The following is a 25,062-nucleotide window of genomic DNA, read 5'->3' on the forward strand; positions in this document are numbered from 1 at the left end:
ATGTGTGATGGTCTGATGAGTCCAGTTCCAAAATTCTGTACATTCAAAAGGTATGTGTGGTGGCAAAGGTTAACCTAGCCGCTGAGGGCCTAGCCCAGATACAGTAAGTCCCGAGCACAGATAAAATGGGAGGGCTGTGTTTGGAAGGGCATCCGGCGTAAATCCTGTGCCAAATCAAATCTGCTGTTGTGGCCATGAACAGGGAGCAGTCAAAATAACAACAACAACATGTCCAGTGGCAAAAGTTCAGCATACCCATGTAGCAACATGATGGTGGTAACATCATGCTTTAGGGCTGATCTTATTCAGCTAGAACTTGGGCTGTTCTCAAAGTGGATAGAATCATGAATAGGTTTTTTTTTTGGTTTATTTGTTTGTATGTTTTTCATTAATAGCTTTTCTTTAACCTGGCCAGATCCCAGACCTGAATCCACAGGAGGATGATAGATCAATAACGTTTTTTCATTAAAAAAGTGCAGAAATATTGCCCAATAAAGATGTCATGCGTTCCATGATAGACTATGCCCAATAACTTAATGGTTTAATAAAATCAAACAAAGTAGTAGTTTAGAATTGTGAACATATATGCATCTAAGTTATTACAAGTATTTTTAATTTTTACTAATTTACCCTAAAATATTTCTGATATTCTATTCACTTAATTAATTATACATGTATGTAGTCATAATAACCTACGTTTTTAACAGGGTGTGTAGACTGTTTATACTGATTTGTATAAATAAAGAAGTACTAATTAATGCCTTCATAACACACACACACACACACACGCAGAGAGTGAGAGAGAGAGAGAGAGAGAGAGAGAGAGAGAGAGCAAAAAGAAAAGTCGGAGGTCAAATAAAGAAAATAGCTCCTTCAGTAATGTCTAGCATTAATTTTTTAAAGGCACAAAATATACTGGTAAAGATACTGGCTATACTGGTGAAAACGTGAACTAGCAGAAATCCGAGAACTTATATAGCTTTGGTGTTGATGGCATGACTAAAACATGCTCGTGAGATTAGAAGAGTTCCGGTTTTGAGTTTTTATTGCGCTGAACTTTATGGTGGAAATGAACAGCTGGGCGTTTCTGTTGAACCCGGTCCTCTGATTAAACACAGCTCCCACCTCCTGTTCCTCACTACAGAGCCTCAGAGCTCAGGGTGCTGGAGATACTGCTCTCTGTGCTGGAGATACTGGTCTCTGTCCCGGAGACACTGCTCTCTGTGCTGGAGATACTGGTTTCTGGTCTCTGTCCCGGAGACACTGCTCTCTGTGCTGGAGATACTGGTTTCTGGTCTCTCTCCCGGAGACACTGCTCTCTGTGCTGGAGATACTGGTTTCTGGTCTCTCTCCCGGAGACACTGCTCTCTGTGCTGGAGATACTGGTTTCTGGTCTCTGTCCCGGAGACACTGCTCTCTGTGCTGGAGATACTGGTTTCTGGTCTCTCTCCCGGAGACACTGCTCTCTGTGCTGGAGATACTAGTCTCTGTTCTCGTGGATATTCTGGATGTCGTTACACGGGAGGACTGCCGTTAACCGGGTCATCACACACACACACCCACACACACACGAGCAAGCTGTTATTGGAGCTGAGCTGCTTATCTGTGAAGTGTATCCGGTATGTAAACTTTGCTCCCTGTCTTAAACACATGTACATGGATCTTTATACCTTTATACCTCTAATCAACAATCATGAATCTACTCAAAAATCTTCCTAACACTAAATGAAAATAGCTTTACTGTTGATTGCTTTTTTTCCCCCTTGGTCGAATATCAGCTGGAAAAAAACATGTTCTTCATATTCATATCTCATATGTTCATATCATTTTGACAAATGATGAGAAATCTCTTGTGTCTAAAGTGGTAAATGACCAACGTCAACTAACAGCTATCAGTGAGAGTGTGTAGTGTTGCTTCAGTCTCTGGGTTCAGCAAACAGTCCTGATTAAGCTAAAGCACTAACTAAAACACTGACCTCTGTTTATCACCTTTAACCAGAAAAAAGTGTCTGAATTTGGAACGTCTTTCTTCTATGAACCCCCTTACATGTATGTTCCATGTATTCGTTTTATTTGGCACGACATATGTTTTGTTAGTCTTTGTTACAGATGTGAGGTTTGAGTATATAAGTATATCACGTATATCCAAGTATATCCAGTTTATTAACCATTTTTTTAACCTTGTTATAAATCCTGAACAATTTAAGTCATATTGTCTAGTCCTTAATATATTTTTTAAATCAAGTTAAATTAAGTCTTTTATATTTTGACACCAATATTTCTTTGTATGTGTGAGAGAAATGTTTTCTGCATATTACATGGGTCCTTTTCAAATGGAGCTTTTGACGAGGCTGTGTTTATGTGATGACGAAGCAGGATTTGGCTCTCTGGAAGGTAATAACACAGTGGACTATGACCTGGTGTTATTAAGGAAAAGTGAACATGAGGCATGATTATGACTCCTCTGAGGTAAAGATAGTGTCTAGGCCTATATTCATTACTGTGTGTGTCCAACAAAGTATGATATAACTGCAACTGCTTTTAAAAAAAAAAAAACTTTTTATCTCTGCTCATTACACACATTTATACCACAACATATGTCATTTCCTAATTCTAAAGATGTTAAATTTCTAGTTTTCTACAGTAACATTTCTATAATAAGCCTACTGGTGGTCCAGCTGCAGAATCCCGTGCTCTCATTGCCGTCGCCTGGGTTCGATTCCCGGGCAAGGAGCTAACCCAGCCACTGAAGAGTTAACTCTCAGTGCCAGTCCCAAGCCTGGATTAAATGGGAGCGTTGCGTCAGGAAGGGTATCCGGTGTAAAACCTGTGCCAAAATCAAAAAACATGCGGACCAAATGATCCTCGAATAGGGAGCAGCTGATAGAACAACACTTCTGTAGTAGAATTTCCAAAGAAGCAGCTTACACAGGGACTTTCTGGTGGATGTGTCACGTAAACAGAGAAAAATGTGTAATCGTTGATAAGGTGAAGATTCTGTGAGTTGCTGATTCTTTATTATTTTTGAAAGAGTCTCCAGTTTATAGTTTATAATAGTGAGAGGTAAAGCTGTTCCTTTAAATTATCCATCAGGGGAAAGCCTCTAGGAGAGAGGGACTGTTTAGACCTGCAGTAATGTAAGTGATGAACTAACCTGTGTCACTGACAATAAAAATATAAATTCTGATGTGTGATAACCGTTGGAAAATTATTGTGGTAGAAAAGGGAATAAACCTTTAAGATGTCATGTTTTTGGAAAATAATTAACATAGTAACCGGTTGTCATGTTTTACTTCTACAATTTCAACAAAAGAAAATTGTACTCTTGGTATTCTTTTGCATTTCTGATGGACAGCAAGTCGGTACTGAATGTTCAGTTAGGATCATCCCTGTCATAGGTCAGTGTATGGGATGGTTTGCAGTTAGAATGATCCATGTTATGAACTACTGATCCTTACATAAATGTATATATGGTTTGCAATCCAAACCTAGAGATCATCAAGATGGTCTTTCAAACACATAACAATGGCCCACTGGAAGTCCTTGGATTTGACCTACTATGACCCCTAATTCGTGATTTTAGACCAGAAGTGTTACCCAAACCTGTACTTGTGCCCCGAGACTGCCCACATTTTTGCTGTTTACTGTATACTGTAAATATTTGTATTTTTGCTATCATATTGTACAAAGTACTTGGTACTAGAGTTGTGACAATATTCAAATTCTCAGCTCAATACATTTGCAATAATAAATAGTACAGCGCAAGAGTGTTTTATGATATAAAGGAAAATGAATAAGAGAATGCATATCAGAGCAATTAGAAATAAAAAATATAGCACTGAATTCAGCAAGGTTCTACCTCGCTCTAGCTTTTAAGTGTTCCAAGGCTTTGGATGGTACTCTGAAGGGAGAGGCTCAATTTGTTTACACTTTGAATTTCAAAACAGCAAAATTACTCACCTTTATCTCTTTGGTCCTAAGACATCACTCTGCCCCCACACACACACACCCCCCAACACACACACACACTCTTTCTCTCTCCCTCCCTCTCTCTCGCTCTTTCACTCTCTCGCTCTCCTTTTCTCACACACACTCTTTCTCTCTCCCTCCCTCTCTCTCTTTCACTCTCTCCCTCCATCCCTCCCTCCATCTTTCTCTCTCTCTCTCTCTCTCTCTCTCTCTCTCTCTCTCTCTATCACTGCTCACAAGCACAGTGAGGTGAAATCATTAAAGCTACATGAAAAGTAGAAGCTGCCTGAACTCTTGAACAGACATTATAGTTTTGTGCAAGAAGGATTTGCATTCAGTTTCATGTTTGTCAATTTCACATAGAGATAGAAACATTAATTTATCTACAGTTGCATTTACTTCTACTGTAAAAAAAAAATAAAAATGTAACTGGAATTACAAATAATAAAAAGAAAAGGGGTAACAGCAATGCATTATTTCTCATACATCTTAATAATAATACTTTACCTTTGGCAGACACCCTTATCCAGAGCAACTTACATTTTATAAAACTGAGGGTTAAGGGCCTTGCTCAGGGACCCAGCAGTGGCAGCTTGGTGGACCTGGGATTTGAACTCACAACCTTCCAAACAATAGTCCAACGCCTTAACCACTAAGATACCACATGATAAAAACAGGTATAGGGAACATAGTTGTTTTCAAGCATTTCATCTGCTTTAAAATACAAAGATGAAAGTTTAGTTACAGAGGACTGCTGCTAGTCCTACTCAGCTTTAGGTTATTGTATACAGCATGAATTAAGAAGTAAAAACAATAAATAGATTAATAAGGGGATCCATCAGCAGGTCTGTAAAGTTGAAAGGATCATCTTCTGCCAAGATTCAGTAGTTTGTGATTAGGCATCATGGATTCAGGAATTATCTATAAGAGCATGGAGGATTCAGGCAGTTTTTCTGCAGCTGTCAATGCACCAGCAAGAGGTTTTAATAAAACTGAAAGATGAAGTGAAGAGAAATCCGTCAAAGGAAAAAATAAAAGCTCAAGATTATGGTGTAACCGGACAGTTCTAACTGATGTCCACCCATCCATCCATCCAGTTTATGCTAGGGGACTCAGGGCACACGATAGGTGACACCCAGGACAGGGGACCAACCCATCACTGCACAAAATCCTACTCAGGTGTTGCTTCTGCTTGATATATAAACCTGAACCCAGAAGCCCTTTCCGGATAAGATTGGACCCTGATCTACGTATGTGTTCAACCCAGATCTGAATTAATCTACACATTCTGCATGCTGGATTATTACAAGCACATTCATGTGACTGTGACACTCATTGCACACATCAGTCTTTGTTTGTTTTGTTTTGCCAAGTTATTAGTCAGTAATCTTGGGTCATTTTAAAAGTCACACACAGCTTTCCAATGTTTATTCGGTTTTACGTCTTATACCATTGCCAAGCCTCAAGTCTGTGTGTTTGTGTTGTGTGTGTGTGTGTGTGTTTGTGTTGTGTGTGTGTGTGTGTGGGTGTGGGTCACAACAAATGAGGAATAGTGTCACTCTATTTCATTCAGCGGTTGCATGTGTGCAAATGTTACAGAAACTATGCTGGGCTTGAATCCAATTGCATTGAGAAAATCAAGAAATCAAGATTGCAATTTTAATTTGATTATTTTGTGCGTTCTGACAGTTTAATACCTAGTAATTTGGATGGAAGTTGTTCTGAAAGTGAACCCTCAGTTACAGCCTCTCATTTTGATGTTCTCTCCAAAGCCACACCTCAATACATGCACACTGCTCAGGCTAGAATGCTAGAGCAGCAGGGGATGATTATATATAAATATTATAAATTAACATGCAACTAGACACAGCTGGAGCAGCCACAGAGACCAAAGTTTCTCTTCTGAGCCGATGTTTTATTAAAGTTTCCATAAGGCGAGGAGAATATTTGGCAAATATTATAAAACTTGTCCTGGCTTAAAATTTTCCCACTGGATCCTTTCACATTTTAAACACACACACACACATACACACACCATGGTTGTTATAGACAGCAGGGGGTTGTTATACTGGCTTTGCCTTTATTTGCTTGTTATCACTGCAACCTAAAGTTTATGGCATCATGTGAATGAGAGTTAAAAAATGACCAGCTTGAGATCCATCGTTGGTGTGACCATTTGATCTCATAGAATGAATATGGACAGATTCCTTGAAACCAGAAACTGGTTCATATTTTAGTAAATGTTTATGACAGTTCTGGGTTAATGTTGAACTGCAGTGGCTTTTCCGAGACCGTGTGCAGAAGTGTGCTTTGATAACAGAGGCCATGAGTATGAGAAAGATCTGGAAGCTTTACAGAGGTGTTTTACTTTACATTATTCTTAAGATACACTTCCATTTCAGTCATGCATTCAGCTTCAGTATCTGTTTTAATCTGGTCAGGGATTCAGAGCTTATCCCAGGAACACTGGGCAGATGGAATAGAGAATTTACCTACATATGGGAGGCCAAATTGAACATATCCAATTCACCTATATGTACGTTTTCAGACATTAGCCGAACCCAGAGGAGAAACAATGCCTGAAAGCTTTATAAACGGTTCATGAATCATGCAATGATTTAGAAATATGTGCTTTACTTTGCCTAAATGCTGTTTTCAATGGAAGAATAAAAATATAAAGCATGATTTTTCGAATCTAAATTATTTTATAATGTATTTCACAGCCATATAAGATATTTTTTTAAATAAATAAATAAACGTGTATGTGTTTCCTGCTCTTATTTATGATTATTTTTTCCCTGTCTTTGTACAGCACTTTGGCAAACTAAGGTTGAATGTAAATGTGCTTTAGAAATAAAAATGAATTGAATTGAAAATAAATGCTTCAGCTGAAAACTTATATAAAAGATAAAATGGACTACACTTCATAGAAAGTGTTGTATATACACAGTGTGTAGAGTAAAGTGTGTCACTGGGCTTAGCATGATTTATTACATGTTAACTTGGACTTTGTAACTGCTAACTTTCCCGTAAATCAAAGTTTAAAACAAGTTTTTTTGTCTTGAGAAACAAAAGAATAGTTATTTTGCTTGAATTTTGTTGTTTAACAAGTTTGTTGTTTGTTATTATTTCTAGATTTCTGGGATGTCTGAGATAATTTTATAATATACAGTTTTAGAAATACTTGAAGTTTTAGCAATACACCGATCAGGAGCCTTGACCCTGTCGCCGGTTCAGCACTGTTCCTTCCTTGGAACACTTTTGATAGATACTGACCACTGCAGACCGGGAACACCCCACAAGAGCTGCAGTTTTGGAGATCCAGTCGTCTAGCCATCACAATTTGGTCCTTGTCAAACTCACTCAAATCCTTACGCTTGTCCATTTTTCCTGCTTCTGACACATCAGCTTTGAGGACAAAATGTTCACTTGCTGCCTAATATATCCCACCCACTAACAGGAGCCATGATGAGGAGATCATCAGTGTTATTCACTTCACCTGTCAGTGGTTATAATGTTATGCCTGATCAGTGTACTACAAATGACATTTAGATATTTTGCATTCATTTGTGAACACATCACTGAATTTTCTTTGAATTCTCCCAGCAAGAGCATGTCCACCATGGTGTTCTGCTGTGAGGAGAAGCTGGAGAGACTAACACGGGAGGAGATCATCTCCAGAACCAAGATGGTGATCCAGGGCCTTGAGGCACTGAAGAGCGATCACAATCTCATGCTGCAAAGCCTGATAGAGACCGCCAAGTACTTGAACAGGGACGAGGAGGCTGGCCTGGTGCCTGAGAAGTCTTTGTTGCTGCACAAGTCTGTGGAGATGATCGAACTTGGCCTGGAGGAGGCGAAGGTGAGGAAAAGTGAAGCAGGTTTGGATCAGAAGGGTAAAGGTCTTAGACAAGGACAAAAAATAAACAAAGACATAAAAATAGGACGGGGTTTAAGGAAGTCAAATGAAATAACATGAAAAGCTTGTTAGATGAAATGAATAAATAAATAAATGGGGCATTTCATTCAGCTTAGTCTTGAAAGAGATGAGGTTACAAGTAGGTATTGAATCGATCAACATTTGAGCAAAAAAAATTTTTTTAGGTCCATCAATCCCAAATTGATCAATCTAATCAAAAATCATCCATCTCCCTGTTTGAAATGACATGATTTATTGAGGGATACGTTACCAGACATCTCTGTGTTGTGCAGAAACACCTCTGATCCGTCGACGTGTGTTACCCCTGCAGGTGATGACGGCTCTGACTGCACACCTGAGTGCAGTGGAAGCAGAGAAACAGAAGCTGCGAGCTAAGGTGCGTTCGGTTTGCGAGGAGAACAAGTGGCTGTGGGAGGAACTGGCCAACGTGCAGCAGAAACTGCAGAAGGCTGAGCAGAATTTAGTCCAGGTAGAGGTGGAGAAGGAGCACCTGGAGTTCATGACCCAGCTCAAGCAGTACGATCCGGAAGACTTGCCAGAGGTAGAACATACACACAAACTTTTCCACGTAGTACTCTGTGAACTTTTTTTTTATTACTACTATGATTAGATAAAATGCTAACAGAAAACTAATCACACAATCTATTTATTTCATATGGTAGTATTTTCCCAAACAATAAGCATTACTGTAATTTAAGGCTGTAGTTCACTAGTTACTGCAGCCCTGACATAATGCTGTGTTCAAGATCAAGCAGAGGTTTTCAACCACAGTGCAATGTAAGATGTAAAGTGCTTTAAAATGCTTAGTCAGGCAGGTTTTATTCGTCAATAATATGGTTTAAGGTCAGTAAATAGATGGATTTTTAAAAAGTCTGTTTTTTGATGAAACTGCAGGTTTTCATGTTTTTATTTTTCGTTACGCCGTACTGTAGTCTACGTCCCACAATCACTGTTCAAATGAATGAAGTGCAACCTCATCACAAAAATGAACATCTGAAATCTGTCGAGATAAGTCTGAGGCATTTTACAAGCAAGCGCTATAAACATAAGATGTACTCTTAGGCCGCCATCACCGAAAGAGTAGCAGTTGATGAAAAGAACATCTTGCCAACTGTTCAGCATTGGAGCGGTTCTGTTATGTTTTAGGTTGTCTGGAATAAGGTACAAGTCATTACACAGCAAGTCTTAGAGCTTGACACATTTTAGCTTTTGTTATTGCAGTGATACTAATTTCTGCTAGTCCAGCTGAAATTATTTTGGCCGTTTTGTAGTTGTGATGTTAGCATCAAGTGTACCTTCGCATAACTGTCTTGTAACACATCATTAAGCTTCTGCTAAATTTCCTCTCCTTAATGTTTCAATCCCGCTTTGGTTTCCACTTCCGCGTTCAGTAAACTGTGTTTTTAGGTGTTTCTTAGGTGTATTTTTCTCAGCCTGTGCAGAGTGGTGGCTCACTGGTTAAGGCTTTAGGGTCACTAACCAGAAGCTCATGGCTTCAGACCCCAGGACCACCAAGCTGCCACTGTTAGACATTTGAGTCTTCCTTTTTCAGGTTTCTATATCATAGCTGACCCAAGCTTCCTAACAAGCTGAGATATGCCAAGAAAAGAATTTCACTGTGCTGTAATGTTTATGTGGAATAATAAAGGCCTCTTCACTGATATTATATGTAAACATGTAGGAAGAGGCTAAAAGGCAGTTCAGAATGTCAAATGAGCAACCAGCCTAGAGGATGGAGTCCTGGTTTGAGAAATTTGGGCCAAGAATTTTAAATAAATAAATAAACACTCATTTGTGCTTCATAGAGCATCAAATCCTTGCAGGCATGCTATTTTCCCATCATCCTTTTGACAGCGATCCTTTACAAGGTAAAAGTGTCAATAAATTCTTAATATTCAGTGTTGACTGGCTTTCGAAATTTGGACCTGAGATAAATAATAGATTTCTTCTTGCTGGATATTGTATTCAGCGAGGAGCTGTAATAAATCCAGTGCCACAATCTGAGAGTTTGATGTCAACACAGTATCATGCCCAAATTCATATTTTGGCCTATATACAATGCCATTTGATATCCATTTGAGAATAATAAATATGCCAACTTAATTAGATTGGTACTTTAAATTCCACCAAAAAGTATTTTATTTTTTTTAGTATGCCAGAGGCAAGAAATGGTGCAAGTAATCAGAGTCATGTTGAGGTTGTTATAAATGAGATTTGTGCAGCAGGGCAAGGAAGAAGAGGAGACATCCAAAGACATTCTGGATGACCTGTTCCCTGAAGACGAGGAGGCCAATCAGCCACAAAGTAGGACATTTCTCTCATCTATTTCTATAAACTAGCACTTTTGACATCTTTGAAATGTTGCTTGGCTTCATTTTTGAAAAAGGAAATGTGTCTCATTGGAATTAGGAATTTATTTCTGTGTGTACAGCATCACAGCAAAAGACCAGTGCGGCAATGGCAGAGGTCAGTCAGGGAGGCTTTGAGGTACCTGAACGCTTGAAAACCCTCTATAACCTGGTGAGACAGTACACCAAACAAGGTCGCTATGAAGTGGCAGTGATACTGTGTAAACAGGCTCTGGAGGACCAGGAGAGGACGCTGGGCCATGATCACCCCGACATAGCTACCTTGCTCAACATCCTCGCTTATGTATACAGGCCAGTCCTTATTTATTAACCATGCAAATGAATCAGGAGCATGTTTCCTCAACTCTTAGGTTGTTGTTTGTTCATTACTAGACCGTGAATGTCCCAATAAACCAGGTCTCTTATTAGATTCTATAATCATTCACGTTACTGGGCACCAAATGTCCCCACAAGGATAGGGATATCTTACAGTTTTTAAGTTGTTGGGTCCTTACAAGGAAAACTACAGCTTTTATTATGAAAAATCCTTTAGGTTATTGTGGTTAAAGGGTGAGACTGAGGTATAGGAATAGAATAAATTAGCTGCATTAATAATTATGGCAACAGATGGACCTCATAAAGATAGTAAGACAAAGTGAAGTGATGAGTAGAAAGTAAAATCACCTTGCAGTTTCATTTCACTTTCCACTTAATTTTAACAGGCAGGGATTTTTTTTTAAAACACTTTTGTTTCTCCTTATTATTTTTAGCTTAATTCTTTATTTCCACCTGTTTTTTGGTGTCTATGTTCATTGGTGGTTAATAACTCATATTTTTGTCTAGCCTACTAGTGGCAATATATTCATAGAAAAGTTCCTAAAAACAAAAGGTTGTATTTTCCACACAAATGTTTCTATTTTCCAAGTAAATGATTATTTCAAACCCATTTCTAATCTCTGAGATGCCCAAAGTGCTTGTTCATAAGCTTTAAAGATTCAGAGGTGTTATCTACAACCACTAAAAGCTTATCCAGACAGAGGGAAAAACAAACATCTCACACTGAAAGCCAACACTGTTCTGACTTTTTTTTTATATCAGACTTAAAGCGATAAAATAATTCATTTGTTTATACTGATTACATGTGCTGAACACGTACATACACTGATACATGTCCTTTTTGCATCTGGAGCTTGTATTACAGAGGAATATTAATGTGCACAAATATAATATATTGCCAAAGGTTTTGGGACACCTCTCCAAATCATTGAATTCAGGTGTTGTTTTTCAGGGGTTGGGCTCAGCCCCTTAGTTCCAGTGAAAGGAACTCTTAATGCTTCAGCATACCAAGACATTTTGGACAATTTCATGCTCCCAACTTTGTGGGAACAGTTTGGGTCCAGATTTCCAACATGATTGCACATCAGTGCAAGGTCCATAAAGACATAGATGAGTGAGTTTGGTATGAATTAGAGCGGAGACTGTGAGCCAGGCCAAAACTGGGACGTCTGCCTTTACATGCAATGAATTTAATATAGAGTTGTCCTGCCCTTTGCAGGCACTGATGATGAATGAGAAGGCCTGGCTCACAGTCTCTGCTCTTATTCTTTCCCAAAGGTGTTCTATCGAGTTAAATTCAGGACTCACTCATCCATAACCTTGCTTTGTGCACTGGTGTGCAGTCATGTTGGAACAGGAAGGGGTCATCCCCAAACTGTTCCCACAAAGTTGGGAGCATGAAATTGTCCAAAATGTCTTGGTATCCTGAAGCATTAAGAGTTCCTTTCACTGGAACTAAGGGGGCAAGCCCAACCCCTGACAAACAACACATGAATTCAATGATTTGGAGGGGTGTTCCAAAACTTTTGGCAATATTGTGTATGTGTAATATTATATTAATATGATCTGTAGTTACATAAAGGTTATTACAGGGAAAAAAATATTAATTTACAAATTCACAGTGTCAAAGTTCCAGTTCCAAAATAAAATAAGAATATTTTAACGGTGTTAATATGTAACAGATTCAGTTAAGCTAATTTAGTCTCTCCTGTCCTCTTTGCATTAAAGGGATCAGAGTAATTATAAAGAAGCGTCCCGTCACCTGTATGATGCCGTGACTATAAGAGAGAGGACTCTGGGTGAGGAGGATCCCTCGGTGAGTTCCAGCACACACAGACACACACACACACACACACACACACAGAATGAAAGGGTATAAAAAGAACTTGAAAAGTTTCAATTCTATGTCAACTCCATACCGTGGTCAGGCCTCAGTAGTCCCACTCAGTTTGATAGCGAACTCTCACTGTTCTCCACAATGTGGTTACTATTTTAACGGTGTTGTGTGTCACCTGCAGGTGGCTGCTACGCTAAATAATCTTTCAGTGCTGCACGGGAAGATGGGACAGTACATGGAGGCCGAGCCGCTGTGTAAAAGAGCTCTGGAGCTGAGGGAGAAGGTATCCTGCTTATTCACCTCCTGATTTATTTTTATTTCTACACATAGAGAGTAACTGCACAATTTTATAACAGGAAATACAATCAAACTATAATGAAACTTAAGAGAGATGAGATGAGATGAGATGAGATGAGATGAGATGAGGGATGAAACTGAGAGTATACTTCACAAAGTGGTCATGTGTGTGTGTGTGTGTGTGTGTGTGTATGATTGAATACAGGTGTGTGTAATTAATAGTGTGATTGTGGAAGTGAGTGTGCATTATGGGAAGTGAGGTCTGGTGCTGTCATGTTAGTAGACTGTGATGCAGGATGGGAAATGGATTCGGTAGAACTGACAATTACACAGAACTCTAACAAAAGAAAAATATAAAGTACAGTGTATACATTTTTTATTGTAACACAAAAGCTTATTAGACAGAAGAAAAAGCAAACAGCTGTTGGTTGTATGTATTTACTCCCTGTCTCAATACTTTGTAGAACCAGGTTTGGCTGCAGTTACAGCAACATTTCTCTGGAATGTTTCTAACAGCCGTGGATGCTGATATTTCTGCTCATTATTCTTGGTAAATTGTCCGTCTCTGTTGGTGTCCAGATCCTGGGCAGAGATCATCCAGATGTGGCCAAGCAGCTGAATAACTTGGCGCTGGTTTGTCAGAACCAGGGCAAGTATGAGGAGGTGGAGTATTACTACTGCAGAGCCCTCGACATATATGAGAGGAACCTGGGTCACGATGACCCCGTTGTTGCCAAAACAAAAAACAATCTGGTGAGTAGCCACACTACACTTGGGTGATTGGTGTCCACTTTGGGGTTGTTTTTTTTTTGCATGTACCATAGCACAGTACTTTGAAGATCATTGTTAGATTTAGGGGTCCAAGCACCAACATGCTCAGAACCCCAATAGATTTTTCCTAGGATTTTTCTTCTACTTCTTCTTCTTTTCCTACCTTTCCTTCATCCTTATTTCTTTACATAGCTAAAACAAATCACGCCCCTCCTATTACTCAGAGAAAGCATGATTGGTCTGATCAATCTGACCCCCACTCCGGCCTTGAAACCCATAAATCACACATATATCATACAGTGAAATTTCTTTCCCTGAACTTGCCTTTTTGGATTTGTGTAATATTTGAGACTAATTATTATGAGTGAACTAGTCCTAGGATCCTCATAAAATATCGGTGTTAAAATACTCAACATGCCAAGCAATCCATTCTCAATTCTCTCTCTCTCTCTCTCTCTCTCTCTCTCTCCCGCTTATCCATAATGCCGTTGATGACCGACAGTATTTATTTTGCATTTATTCTAGGCCTTGTGCTATCTGAAACAGGGTAAATACAAGGAGGCTGAAATCTTGTACAAAGAGATTCTTACACAAGCTTATAAGAAGGAATTTGGGACAGTAGACGGTGAGTATTCAGCTCTAAGAGCAGAGATTCCCAGACGCTGTCCACAGCTAGACTAACCGCCATGAGATACAACAGAATTACAATTAAATTTTAACCTAATAAACATGGCTAATAAGATAAGACAGTTATACAAGTCACTGTACAGCTTTCCAAAGAGGTCAGGAGCTGCTCATTATCTTTTCATTAAACAGAGTGTATATATGAACACCTTACCAATCATTTCTGCTCTTTTTTTTTCCAAATCTGTTTAGAAAATGCAAGAACGTTCTTGTTCTTAATGTTATTGTCTCTCGGAATTAATTTTTTTCTCTTGCATTTACAGCATGTCCTCATATAATGTGCTCATTTAACCCTCCATTCAGATCAATACAATACTGATTACTGATCATATTTACACTGACCAGGCATAACATTATGACCACCTGTCTAATATTGTGTTGGTCCCCCTATTTCTGCCAAAACAACTCTGACCCATCATGCACTGTGTATTCTGACACCTTTCTATCAGAACCAGCATTAACTTCTTCAGCAATTTGAGCAACAGTAGCTCGTCTGTTGGATCGGATCACACGGGCCAGCCTTCGCTCCCCACGTGCATCACTGAGTCTGTCCAATGCTCTGATCCAGTCGTCTAGCCATCACAATCTGGCCCTTGTCAAACTCGCTCAAATCCTTACACTTGTCCATTTTTCCTGCTTCTAACACATCAACTTTGAGGACAAAATGTTCACTTGCTGCCTAATATATCCCACCCACTAACCGGTGCCATGATGAGGAGATAATCAGTGTTATTCACTTCACCTCTCAGTGCTCATAATGTTATGCCTGATCGATGTATATCTCTCTTGTATTAGATTATTACTTTTGTTACTTTTGTTGGCCTCTCACACTCTGTTTCTCTGTTTCTCTGCAATGTTATTTACATGTTTAACAAATAGCCCAAGACGTGGCTGAGAGAAGCTCAAGCTGATAATCGAGTGACCCCTTCATGATCTGAAGACAGTGTTACTGAACGTTGCATTATTGTGTTACGTGGCTCATGAAAAGTGTATTGTAGGACTGTCTACAATATAAAAGACAGATAGTGTCTGTGAAGTAAAGATACTATTTAAACTCCATATAAAAGTTACAAATTTACATTAAAAGTCATTGTTTGGTTTAGTGACACTGGGCACACTTTTGTATACAGCAGAAGAATTCTGTATTAAATATATATGTATATATTTTATGTATTTATTTGAATTCATGTTACATTTTTTACTCTTTGTCATCCCAAAGACTGTCTGATCTGTCTGATTAATCTGTCTGATCAAAATAAAATGTGTGTATTTATTTGATATGATTTAAATTAATTCTTTTGATTTTTGTGATAATTGTCAATAAATCAGCATGTGATTGAATTTCTTTTTCTGATCTGTTTTTTTTTTTTTTTTTGCCTTTGTTTTAAAAATGAATTGTGTAGACTTTTCATTATATGGGCTTTGGTGGCTCAGTGGTAGGTTTCTTACCTACTATGCGGAAGGATTCGATTCCCAGCCAGTGCCCACAACCCAGCCACTGGATGCAGTGCTGGTCCCAAGCCTGGATAAAATGGGAGGGTTGTGTCAGCAAGAGCATCCGGTGTAAAACCTGTGCCAAGTTGTTGAGTGGACCAGTTGGTCTGCTGTGGTGACCCCTCACACACAGGAAACAGCTGAAAGATCAACAACATAGACCTTTCATCATGTCAAACGCACAGAGTTACAGATATACAATATACAATAATTAACCAGTGGCTCCTCAAATGAGTTTTTAGATGAGGATATTTGTATCTGAATGGCACTGTAGAGTTGTGTTTAGCTGTAGGTTTATAGTCAGGGCGATTCGTCATCATGGCCGCACTACATTTATGAACCTGTATCCCTGTCTCTTTCTTTCTAGCTGAAAACAAACCTGTCTGGATGTATGCAGAGGATGGCACAGTAAGTCACTCCTCTAAAGAACCCACAATCACTAGGGTTTTTTTTCACCATTATGCATCATCACATACAGTAGCTCTACCAAACAGCCAAACTGCACTGACTCACAACTGAGAGTCTTTTTATTTCTCTACTCTCTCACCCTCAGGGCCTGGGGGGTAATGACTCTCATTATGCTGAATGTAGAGGCTGCCATGTGACCAGGTGAGCAAAACAAGGCCTAATTACACAGCCAAGTTCACACAAGCAGATCCTTTCAGCATTAACGCTCTTACCCCAATTACAGCTCCATGGTCCAGAAGATGTGTGTTTGTGCAGGTGTCATTTCTTTCCATTTTTATTTAACCCTTAATTATTCTGTTACCTCAAGCATATGTACTAGTAATTACTATGGATTATTCAGAAACAATATTATAGATAGATAGATCTTGATAAAAGATAAAATCTCGACTCTTGAGGCTCACAGATTTCAGTATGTTGTGTGTGATTTTTTCGTAGCCCTATAATAAACAGCGTCATGCTGCGTCTCGGAGCTCTGTATCGATATCAGGGCAAAAACGAAGCAGCAGATATTATGGAGGATTACGCCATGAGAACACGCAAACAGGTCAGTGTCACATCATCTCCGATTATAAAAGCAAACACCAATTCCCAGAATCCTCTGACAAATCTACTAACGAACATCCCAGCACCTGATACTCTCACATGACTGGTTACTTTTATTTATTTCAAGTCTGTTCTTAATGACAGGCACATAACACACACACCATCACTCTTAACTATTCACTCTTCAACTATTCATCTCAGTTCTCTCAGTTTCAGCCTCATTCATTCTCTCGTACCTCCTGCCCTAACCTCATATTCCACTGCTTTACCTGGTCCTACATGCATTTCCTAAAGAATGATTCTTCCTAAATACAGTCAGTGCCCTGCTTCAGTGAATAATCTCACCTGGATATTGCAGACTTGTACTGCTTCTGTAAACATAAAGACATCCCTGTGCTCATCTCAGGACACTTATTCAAGGAAAGAAGCACTTATTTAAGAGTAGTACTGCCAGGTTTTCATGCCATGCCCAACCTGCATCAGACGACTCACCTGATTTGCAGCCTGAGTCATTTCTTAATCCGAATTAATTAATGATCACTGTAAAGTCTGCAGCATAACAAAAAACAAAACAAGCCCTTTGGCTCTTTTTTTTAGGTTTTACTCCGTATTACAGTACATCAACAGTTACATATAGAATCTCTGAACACAGCTTTGCTTATTATGCATCAGGGAGCCATAGTGGAGCCTCTGAAGGATGAGAGCCGGAGGAGAAGCTTTTCTACTTACAGCGTTAAGTATGAACCTAGAGATGATGGCAGTGTGGAGTGGCGTGGGGTGAGTGATTTCACGTACACTCACACACACCTCAGTTAAAAATGTATACTGTACATTACAATGTTACACACACACACACAGACACACACACACCTGATCCTGGGTTTTCATACAAAACACAATCAGCCTTGCTGTTGAAGCAGATATTTCTAAAATGTATAAAGCCTCTTAATTATTATACACAACTAATTGTGCAAGGAAACTAGAATCTGCTCTAGAATTAAATTACGTCATTTTATGTATATTTACCATGAATGTTGCTAATATTGTTCTCATTGTTTTGTTTTGTTTTTTTAAATACAATGAATCATAGTTGTTGATACTGCAAATATGCAAATAAGAACATTTACCCAGGGTTTAAGAACATACCGTGTAAAATGTCAGATTATATTATTAATTATTTTATTAAAACCTCTGGTAAACTATGAGTATAACTGATCATATATTTTAGTTTTCATCATAAAGCTTTATAGATTACAGTATATCCTAAACCACAGCAGTGCATCTGTGCACACATTCCAGCTTACTAAAGCAGAAAAACCCAATAGACCATTAAGTTTATCCTGGAGTCTTTTCTAAACAACTACACTGGAGTCAGAAATTGTTTAAGTATTATTTTTCGCTTACTGTTTCTTTAAGAAAAAGATGTGTGTGTGCCCAGGAGAGTCGTATGTGGGCCGTTAGAAGTAGTGCTGCTCTCTTCTCAAGCCAAACTTCACCAGCAGTACATACCAGCTCGTACTTCTTCATCATTATACAGAGATGTAATTAGCCATGCAGTCGCTTGTTCCTTTGACATCGTCCCATTCGGATAGTAATGGATGATGTGTTTGAAACTATTTGCCCTTACAAGAAAGAAACCTAAGACGAAAAGGACTCATTTGTTAAGAAAGTACAAATATAATATTATTCCTTCGGAGATAAATGGGTCCTGTCCTGATATTGAAAGATACTTAAATCCCCTGATTGCTAAAGAGCAAGTCTCGTAACCCTCACCACATCAGATATATACTTGGAGTGCTCATCTTCAGTGACTGCCTGGTCAGGAACCAGGATGGTTTTAAATTACACCCCTAGTGTGTCCTGTAGTGGGCTGTTTTCTCGTTCTGGCTGTATTTCTGTTTCATGCTCAACACTTCAGATTCACCTGATGCAGCAGATGAATAAGCACACGAATAAATTAAACATTAAAACATTTTTAATAAATTCAAAATTCATGACACTAATTTACCTCAAAGCAGAATCTGGCTCATAAATCTTTACAGAGACAATAGTTTTGTACGGTTGTTGCCTTTTAGTCTTTCGGCTCAACAGAGATCAATATATCCAATACTTAGGTAGTCATTAATTACATTCAGTCAACTTTTCTGCTTAAAGGCCTGTAGGTAAATAATATACAGCTGTTTTATTATTATTATTATTATTATTATTATTATTATTATTATTATTATTGGGACTATAGTAGATTTGTGTGTTTTCTGTCTTTACTCTCATGTCTTTCTCTCTCTTTCTTCTTCCACAATCTTCCTCCTATTGCTCCAACAACAAATCAGATCTCATAGCATTTCTCTTTCTCTGAACTTCTCATCTATTCTATGATCCCCCTTTCTCTCTCTGGGACTTTTTTTTCTAGATTATTACTATCAGGGATTGTAGAGGAGGTTGATACAAGTGCGGAAGTTTTAATATAAGTGCAGAAAGTAACCAAAAACAGTGAAAACTAATACCAAAATATGAACAGGGGACACTAGGGAAATATATATCTGGACTATAAATGAGGCTAGGGCATGTGGGACAACACATGAACAACAAAGAATGCTTAAAAAAGAGAGACACAGAAAGCAGAACTTAAATAGGGGTGTTATTGGAGAGTAACATGAACCGGGTGAGTGAACAGTGGGACATGTGACATGGTAATGTAGTTCAGCAGCATAACACATGACAGTTACTCATTTGTGTTGGGTTAAATTACAGCTTCACGGCCAGATAGTTAATGATCACAGCTGGGTTACATATCAGAGGCTTGAATTTATGAGACATTTACAGCTCATCAGTCAGGGCTTTAGTATAGTGCTGAGAGAGTTTGTTGTTCCTGCTCACATTCATATGTTTACTGACTGACTCTCAGTGAACCTGATATGCTAAATATACAGTTAAATCTACAGTGTTTAACATGCTAGTACAAGGATTTCATTGTTTTTATTTAATAAAAATGATTCATTAAGGAAAAACTGTGTTTTATTTAGCCAGTTAATCATGTATAAAAGAAATCTGTTAAAACAATAGTTAAAAGACTCTGAATTGGGTTATCTAAATGAGTCCAAGCTTCTACAGACATGCAGTTTTCTTGTACTGTTGTGCGTTTGCTTAAGAAAGAGCGAAATAACGAGTCATTTTCTACAAGGCTACACTACGAGGAGGTTTGAGACATCATTTGCAAAGCAAGAGTATCTCAGTGTGGGGCGGTAAAGGCTTTAAATGTGCTTGGCCTTTAGACTGTGCTAATGAGTGGGGCAGACTAGGGGAAGCAGCCATTGTGCTCGCGAAAGAAGCTAACTTAAAAAAAAAAAGAAAAGAAAAGAAAAGAATGTGACTGAGGAAAAGGCCAAAGGAATTTTAAGTCTATTCTCAAACTGGCAGCTGGAGGTGAGCTTCTTACAGCAAACACAAAAACCAGTTAAAACCCAGTGCTGCAGTAATAATGCTTACACTTTTCAGGTAAGATAAGATCTAGTATTTATTGCTATTTTTATTTGTTATTAGTGACAAATAAATAAATATTTCTTGATCATACCAATCAAGAGATATCCATCATTCATCTTACATGTAGTGAAATATAATAACTAAAGGTCGAGAGTGAGATAGATAGATAGATAGATAGATAGATAGATAGATAGATAGATAGATAGATAGATAGATAGATAGATAGATAGATAGATAGATAGATAGATAGATAGGTCGAGAGTGAGATAGATAGATAGATAGATAGATAGATAGATAGATAGATAGATAGATAGATAGATAGATAGATAGATAGATAGGTCGAGAGTGAGATAGATAGATAGATAGATAGATAGATAGATAGATAGATAGATAGATAGATAGATAGATAGATAGATAGATAGATAGATAGATAGATAGATAGATAGATAGGTCGAGAGTGAGATAGATAGATAGATAGATAGATAGATAGATAGATAGATAGATAGATAGATAGATAGATAGATAGATAGATAGGTCGAGAGTGAGATAGATAGATAGATAGATAGATAGATAGATAGATAGATAGATAGATAGATAGATAGATAGATAGATAGATAGATAGGTCGAGAGTGAGATAGATAGATAGATAGATAGATAGATAGATAGATAGATAGATAGATAGATAGATAGATAGATAGATAGATAGATAGATAGATAGGTCGAGAGTGAGATAGATAGATAGATAGATAGATAGATAGATAGATAGATAGATAGATAGATAGATAGATAGATAGATAGATAGATAGATTTTTTCTTAAGATGAAGAACATAATGTTGTAGTAAAGTGGGTGGAGTCTGTTTGGGTTTTCATTACTAATGCAATTCTGTTTTCAGGCAGCAGAGGGCTCTAAACCCAATAAACTACTCTTTCAGTCAGGAATAAACAACACAACTTTTCATTTTAAATAACATTGAAATCTACAGCCTATTAACTTAGTGGGGGTTTTTGTGAATTATCTGTATAGAAGTGGGAAATGCCTGACATGAAATTCCACTTCCACAGCTAATTTTGAAGCAACTTTTAATTTGCCAACACAACACAGATGTAGCATGTTTGTGTGTACAGTATGTGAGAGTGTTTGGTGTGTGTATCTGTAGTAAAGCCAGTGTTGAGGGCATGACAGGGTTGTTTGGACTCTGTGCACTTTCTTAATGTCATTGACACAAGCCGGTAAATGGCTTTACAACTGAGAAGGAGTGATCTGTAGCTCTCTGATTGCTGATTATTGGCTTTCTCTCATATGGTGACCTACATCTTGGTTTCCATGGGAACAGGGTTTACTGCAAACAGTGCTATAATCCAGCAAGCACTGGATGACCTGAGCTGCTTGTTAGTCCTTTTATGAGGTGTGTGTGTGTGTGTGTGTGTGTGTGACAGAGAGAGAGAGAGAGAGAGAGAGATGTTGTGTATGGTAAGCTGACTCCTAAATAAATTGACCAAATGACAATACAGTGTTTGCTTGTAAGTAAGAACAGTACCTCAGGTGTGTGTGTGTGTGTGCCAACAAAACACCTCACCAGGAATGGAAAACCTGACAGTTTAGCAAAGCAAAAAAAAATTATTTATTTTTTTAGAATTTTCATTGTGGGGATATGCCAAATATTAAAATATACTTTATTTAAGCACCAAATGCCTTCATATTCATTCCTAAGGATAAGGTTAGGTTTTATTTGTACACAACTGTGTAGGTTATGTAGTTTCCCAAGGATAATTTGACAAAGGTGTGTGTGTGTGTGTGTGTGTGTGTAGGGTGGCATTTTGAAAAGGGCTGGTTCTCTGGGTAAAATGCGAGAGGTGCTGCGCAAGAGCAGTGAGATACTGGTGAAGAAGCTGCAGGATACCATATTGCAAGATTCCCCTAACCCTCAGTAAGATTTGCATTTATTTTCATATTTCAAAGATGTTTACATATCTCAAAGGTTTTAGAATTATTTATTATTTAACATCCTACATTTTAGTACTTTCTATTAAACCAGACTCTGTTGCTCGATGTTAGAAACTGGGTCTGCCATATTTTATGTCACATATTTCTTTTTTTGTATGATTTTGTATGATTTTACTCTTTTCATTTTATACAAGACTGCACAGACCCATTGTACAGATTAGCACTGAATTTCTGACTTCCTTTATTTTGTTAAATTGCATATTTCCCTTGCATGATATAATAGAAAACATTTTTCATAATATATTTTTATGATATATTTTAAGATATATATGGAACATCTCATACAGCTATTACAACCTGCACATTGTTATTGATTTCATGTAGCTTGAAGAGAGCAGCTTCGCTGATTTACCTGAACAGGACGGGAGATAATGACGATCCTTTTCAGGTAAGGGTTAATAAACCAGCACTAACAACAGCATTGAAGTTCATTACTCCTGTAGGGCATACCCTTTGTGATGACACCTATTATATGAAAGATCATGCTTTACATTTTGCTTAATAATTTAGGAAATATTTGCCGTACAGATTTACTGAGAAAGACAGAGATCTGTGGTTTAACAGGAAGCTTCAGGCTTTAGCAGTAAAAAAAGCGATCTGTTTTATAAATCAGGGATTTCCAGGTTCTTGCTCCAGCATTCCACACCACTCTGTTTAGCTGGAATCTGGTTAGAATGAAACAAGAAGTGTATAAATACAACCAGACACTGCGATTATCCAGAAATGTGTATACATTCTCAGAGCATCATTCTACTCTTCAGTGTGATTTGGTTTCTTGCACCAGCAAAGAAAAAATACATTCTGTCTTCACCCAGTTGCCCCAAAAAGCTGGCTGTATCCGGTAAATAAAGACATATGTTCCTGAAACCAGGCATACAGGAAGTGACGAATTCTGGACAGGAATTTAGACGTATTAGAAAGAAAAACCATGTAGCTATCAGATTGGAACAGAAAATAAGCGCTTTTTTTCACTCGGCTCGTAAACACTACAGAAAATGAATGGATGTAGATTCTATTACATTCAATAAAACAGTTTTTGCTTCCTGTAACTAATCCCCACTGTAAGTAGCAGCACCACAGCTATCAAACAAGACCTTTTTTTAGCGATTATGCTTTATTGTGTATTGTGTAAGCTCCTACACTAACCTGGTCATTCAGCAAGAGGTTTGTGTGTATCATCAACATGTCTGAATAAAACCGTATATAAAACAACGCTTCTTTATTTTCAGCTGAAACTCTTTGTGTTCACAGAGTGGCAGAGGAGGCAGACGGCTGAGAGACAGTCGAGCCCTGAGCTCCAGCACTGTGGCGCTGCATGGAGGCAATGGAAAATAGAAAACACACACACACAAATTGTTTTCTTTTATCTCTATCCCCACATACATTTCTATTTCTAGCTTATGATCCACACACACTACCTGCGAGTTTTCCTCGTTAGTTGTTTTTGTGTACCGTAATGTACCAATGATCACCGTTATGAATAATTAAGGAATGTGCCTACAATGAAATGTGATATATTTGATATTTGAAAAGGCGTTTTGACCGTTTGAATGTTTGCATCTCTCAGGGAAAACTGACTCTTCCATAAATAAAGCAATGATGAGTAAGCACAGGTCATGAACCTAAAATTTAGTTCACAGCCACATGCACTGTACTGCACAGCTGGGCTGCTGTTTGTGATTTTGAAGCGTAACGTATAACAGCCTTGTATTCCACAGAAAGAGAAGGAAGGAAAATGATGTAACATTGTGACATTCCAGATGTGAGAGGTGTTTTTGTTTTGTGTGTGTTGTTGTTGGCATCACTATGAACTGTTCTTCCTGATGCTGCATGAGCTACTCAGGCTTAAAGATTACAGATCTGTGTAGTTGTGTAGTTCAGAGAGCTTTGTATCAGAGTGTATAGTGTAGTGGAAATTTCTGTTGATTTGTTTTCAAATAAGGCACAATTTCTGATTTCTTTTTTATTCGTATAATCTGAGTTTTGTACCACACAAGGCTGTGAATATCCTTATTTTGTATTAAAAAAGGGGAACTTAAATCCTGTGGAGTAAATCTGTACCATGTCCCAAAGGTCATGGATAAAATTCAAGATGTACAAGCAAAGTAAATAAGTAAATCTTTAATGTTTACAGCACTTACCTGGTTTCCTGTCTGATATCATTTTCTAGTCTTTATTTCCAGTCAATATTTAGCCTTTTCTCTCTCTTTTTGCTTCTGATATCTCATTTTTGAGTTCTAACAGACTGAGTAGAACATAAAGTCTGTTGATTTACTAAAACGTAAATCTCTACACCCACTACATTCTATATCTTTTTCAACAGTTACCTAAATGATGATGTTTTCATGTCATTAATTAGCCAGCTTTTTTTTCTTGCTAGCTCTGCAGCACATTTTCAATTCAATTCAATTTCTCTGTGTAGCAATTGTATTTAACAATGGACATTGCCCTTAAAGCAGCTTTACAGAAGTATAGAAACAAAGAGAAAAAAAAATTATAAAGTTTAAAATGAATACATAAATTTAAAGGCAGCATGGAAACCACTGCTATATGGATAAAGAAATAAAGGGTAATAATAATAATAATAATAATAATAATAATAATAATAATTTACATTTCTGGAATACGTTCTTTTCCAGAGTGACTTACATTTTATCTCATTTTATACAACTGTGAGGGTTAAGGGCCTTGCTGAGGGGCCCAGCAGTGGTGGACCTAACCACTAAACTAATACACTTAACTATAAACATTAATAATAAATTATTATTATTATTAGTAGTAGTAGTAGTAATAATAATAATAATAATAATAATAATAATAATAATAATAATAATAGATAGATAGATAGATAGATAGATAGATAGATAGATAGATAGATAGATAGATAGA

At 37.8% G+C, this 25,062-nt stretch overlaps 1 protein-coding gene across 7 annotated transcripts; it reads left to right on the forward strand.

Moving 5' to 3' along the window:
* Positions 1-852: 852 nt before the first annotated feature.
* On the forward strand, positions 853-24,303 carry LOC131360062 (kinesin light chain 1-like). 7 transcript variants are annotated; one of them, XM_058400138.1, is made up of 17 exons: positions 853-1,619; positions 2,340-2,394; positions 7,576-7,831; positions 8,220-8,450; positions 10,132-10,213; positions 10,341-10,569; positions 12,322-12,409; positions 12,612-12,713; positions 13,307-13,480; positions 14,024-14,123; positions 16,044-16,084; positions 16,230-16,285; positions 16,580-16,688; positions 17,360-17,464; positions 21,978-22,096; positions 22,498-22,561; positions 23,425-24,303. In XM_058400138.1, exons 3-17 carry the CDS (start codon positions 7,583-7,585, stop codon positions 23,506-23,508), a joined length of 1,833 nt encoding a protein of 610 aa, XP_058256121.1. In that variant the 5' UTR covers positions 853-1,619; positions 2,340-2,394; positions 7,576-7,582; the 3' UTR covers positions 23,509-24,303. The 7 variants fall into 7 exon arrangements, with proteins under 7 accessions (XP_058256121.1, XP_058256118.1, XP_058256116.1 ...); XM_058400135.1 differs by lacking the exon at positions 2,340-2,394 and adding an exon at positions 7,105-7,470; XM_058400133.1 differs by lacking the exon at positions 2,340-2,394 and having other exon boundaries at positions 855-1,619.
* The last annotated feature ends 759 nt before the right edge of the window (positions 24,304-25,062 follow it).

Source organism: Hemibagrus wyckioides, linkage group LG10 (assembly GCF_019097595.1).
Source record: "Hemibagrus wyckioides isolate EC202008001 linkage group LG10, SWU_Hwy_1.0, whole genome shotgun sequence".
In the NCBI taxonomy this organism is placed as follows: Eukaryota; Metazoa; Chordata; class Actinopteri; order Siluriformes; family Bagridae; genus Hemibagrus; species Hemibagrus wyckioides.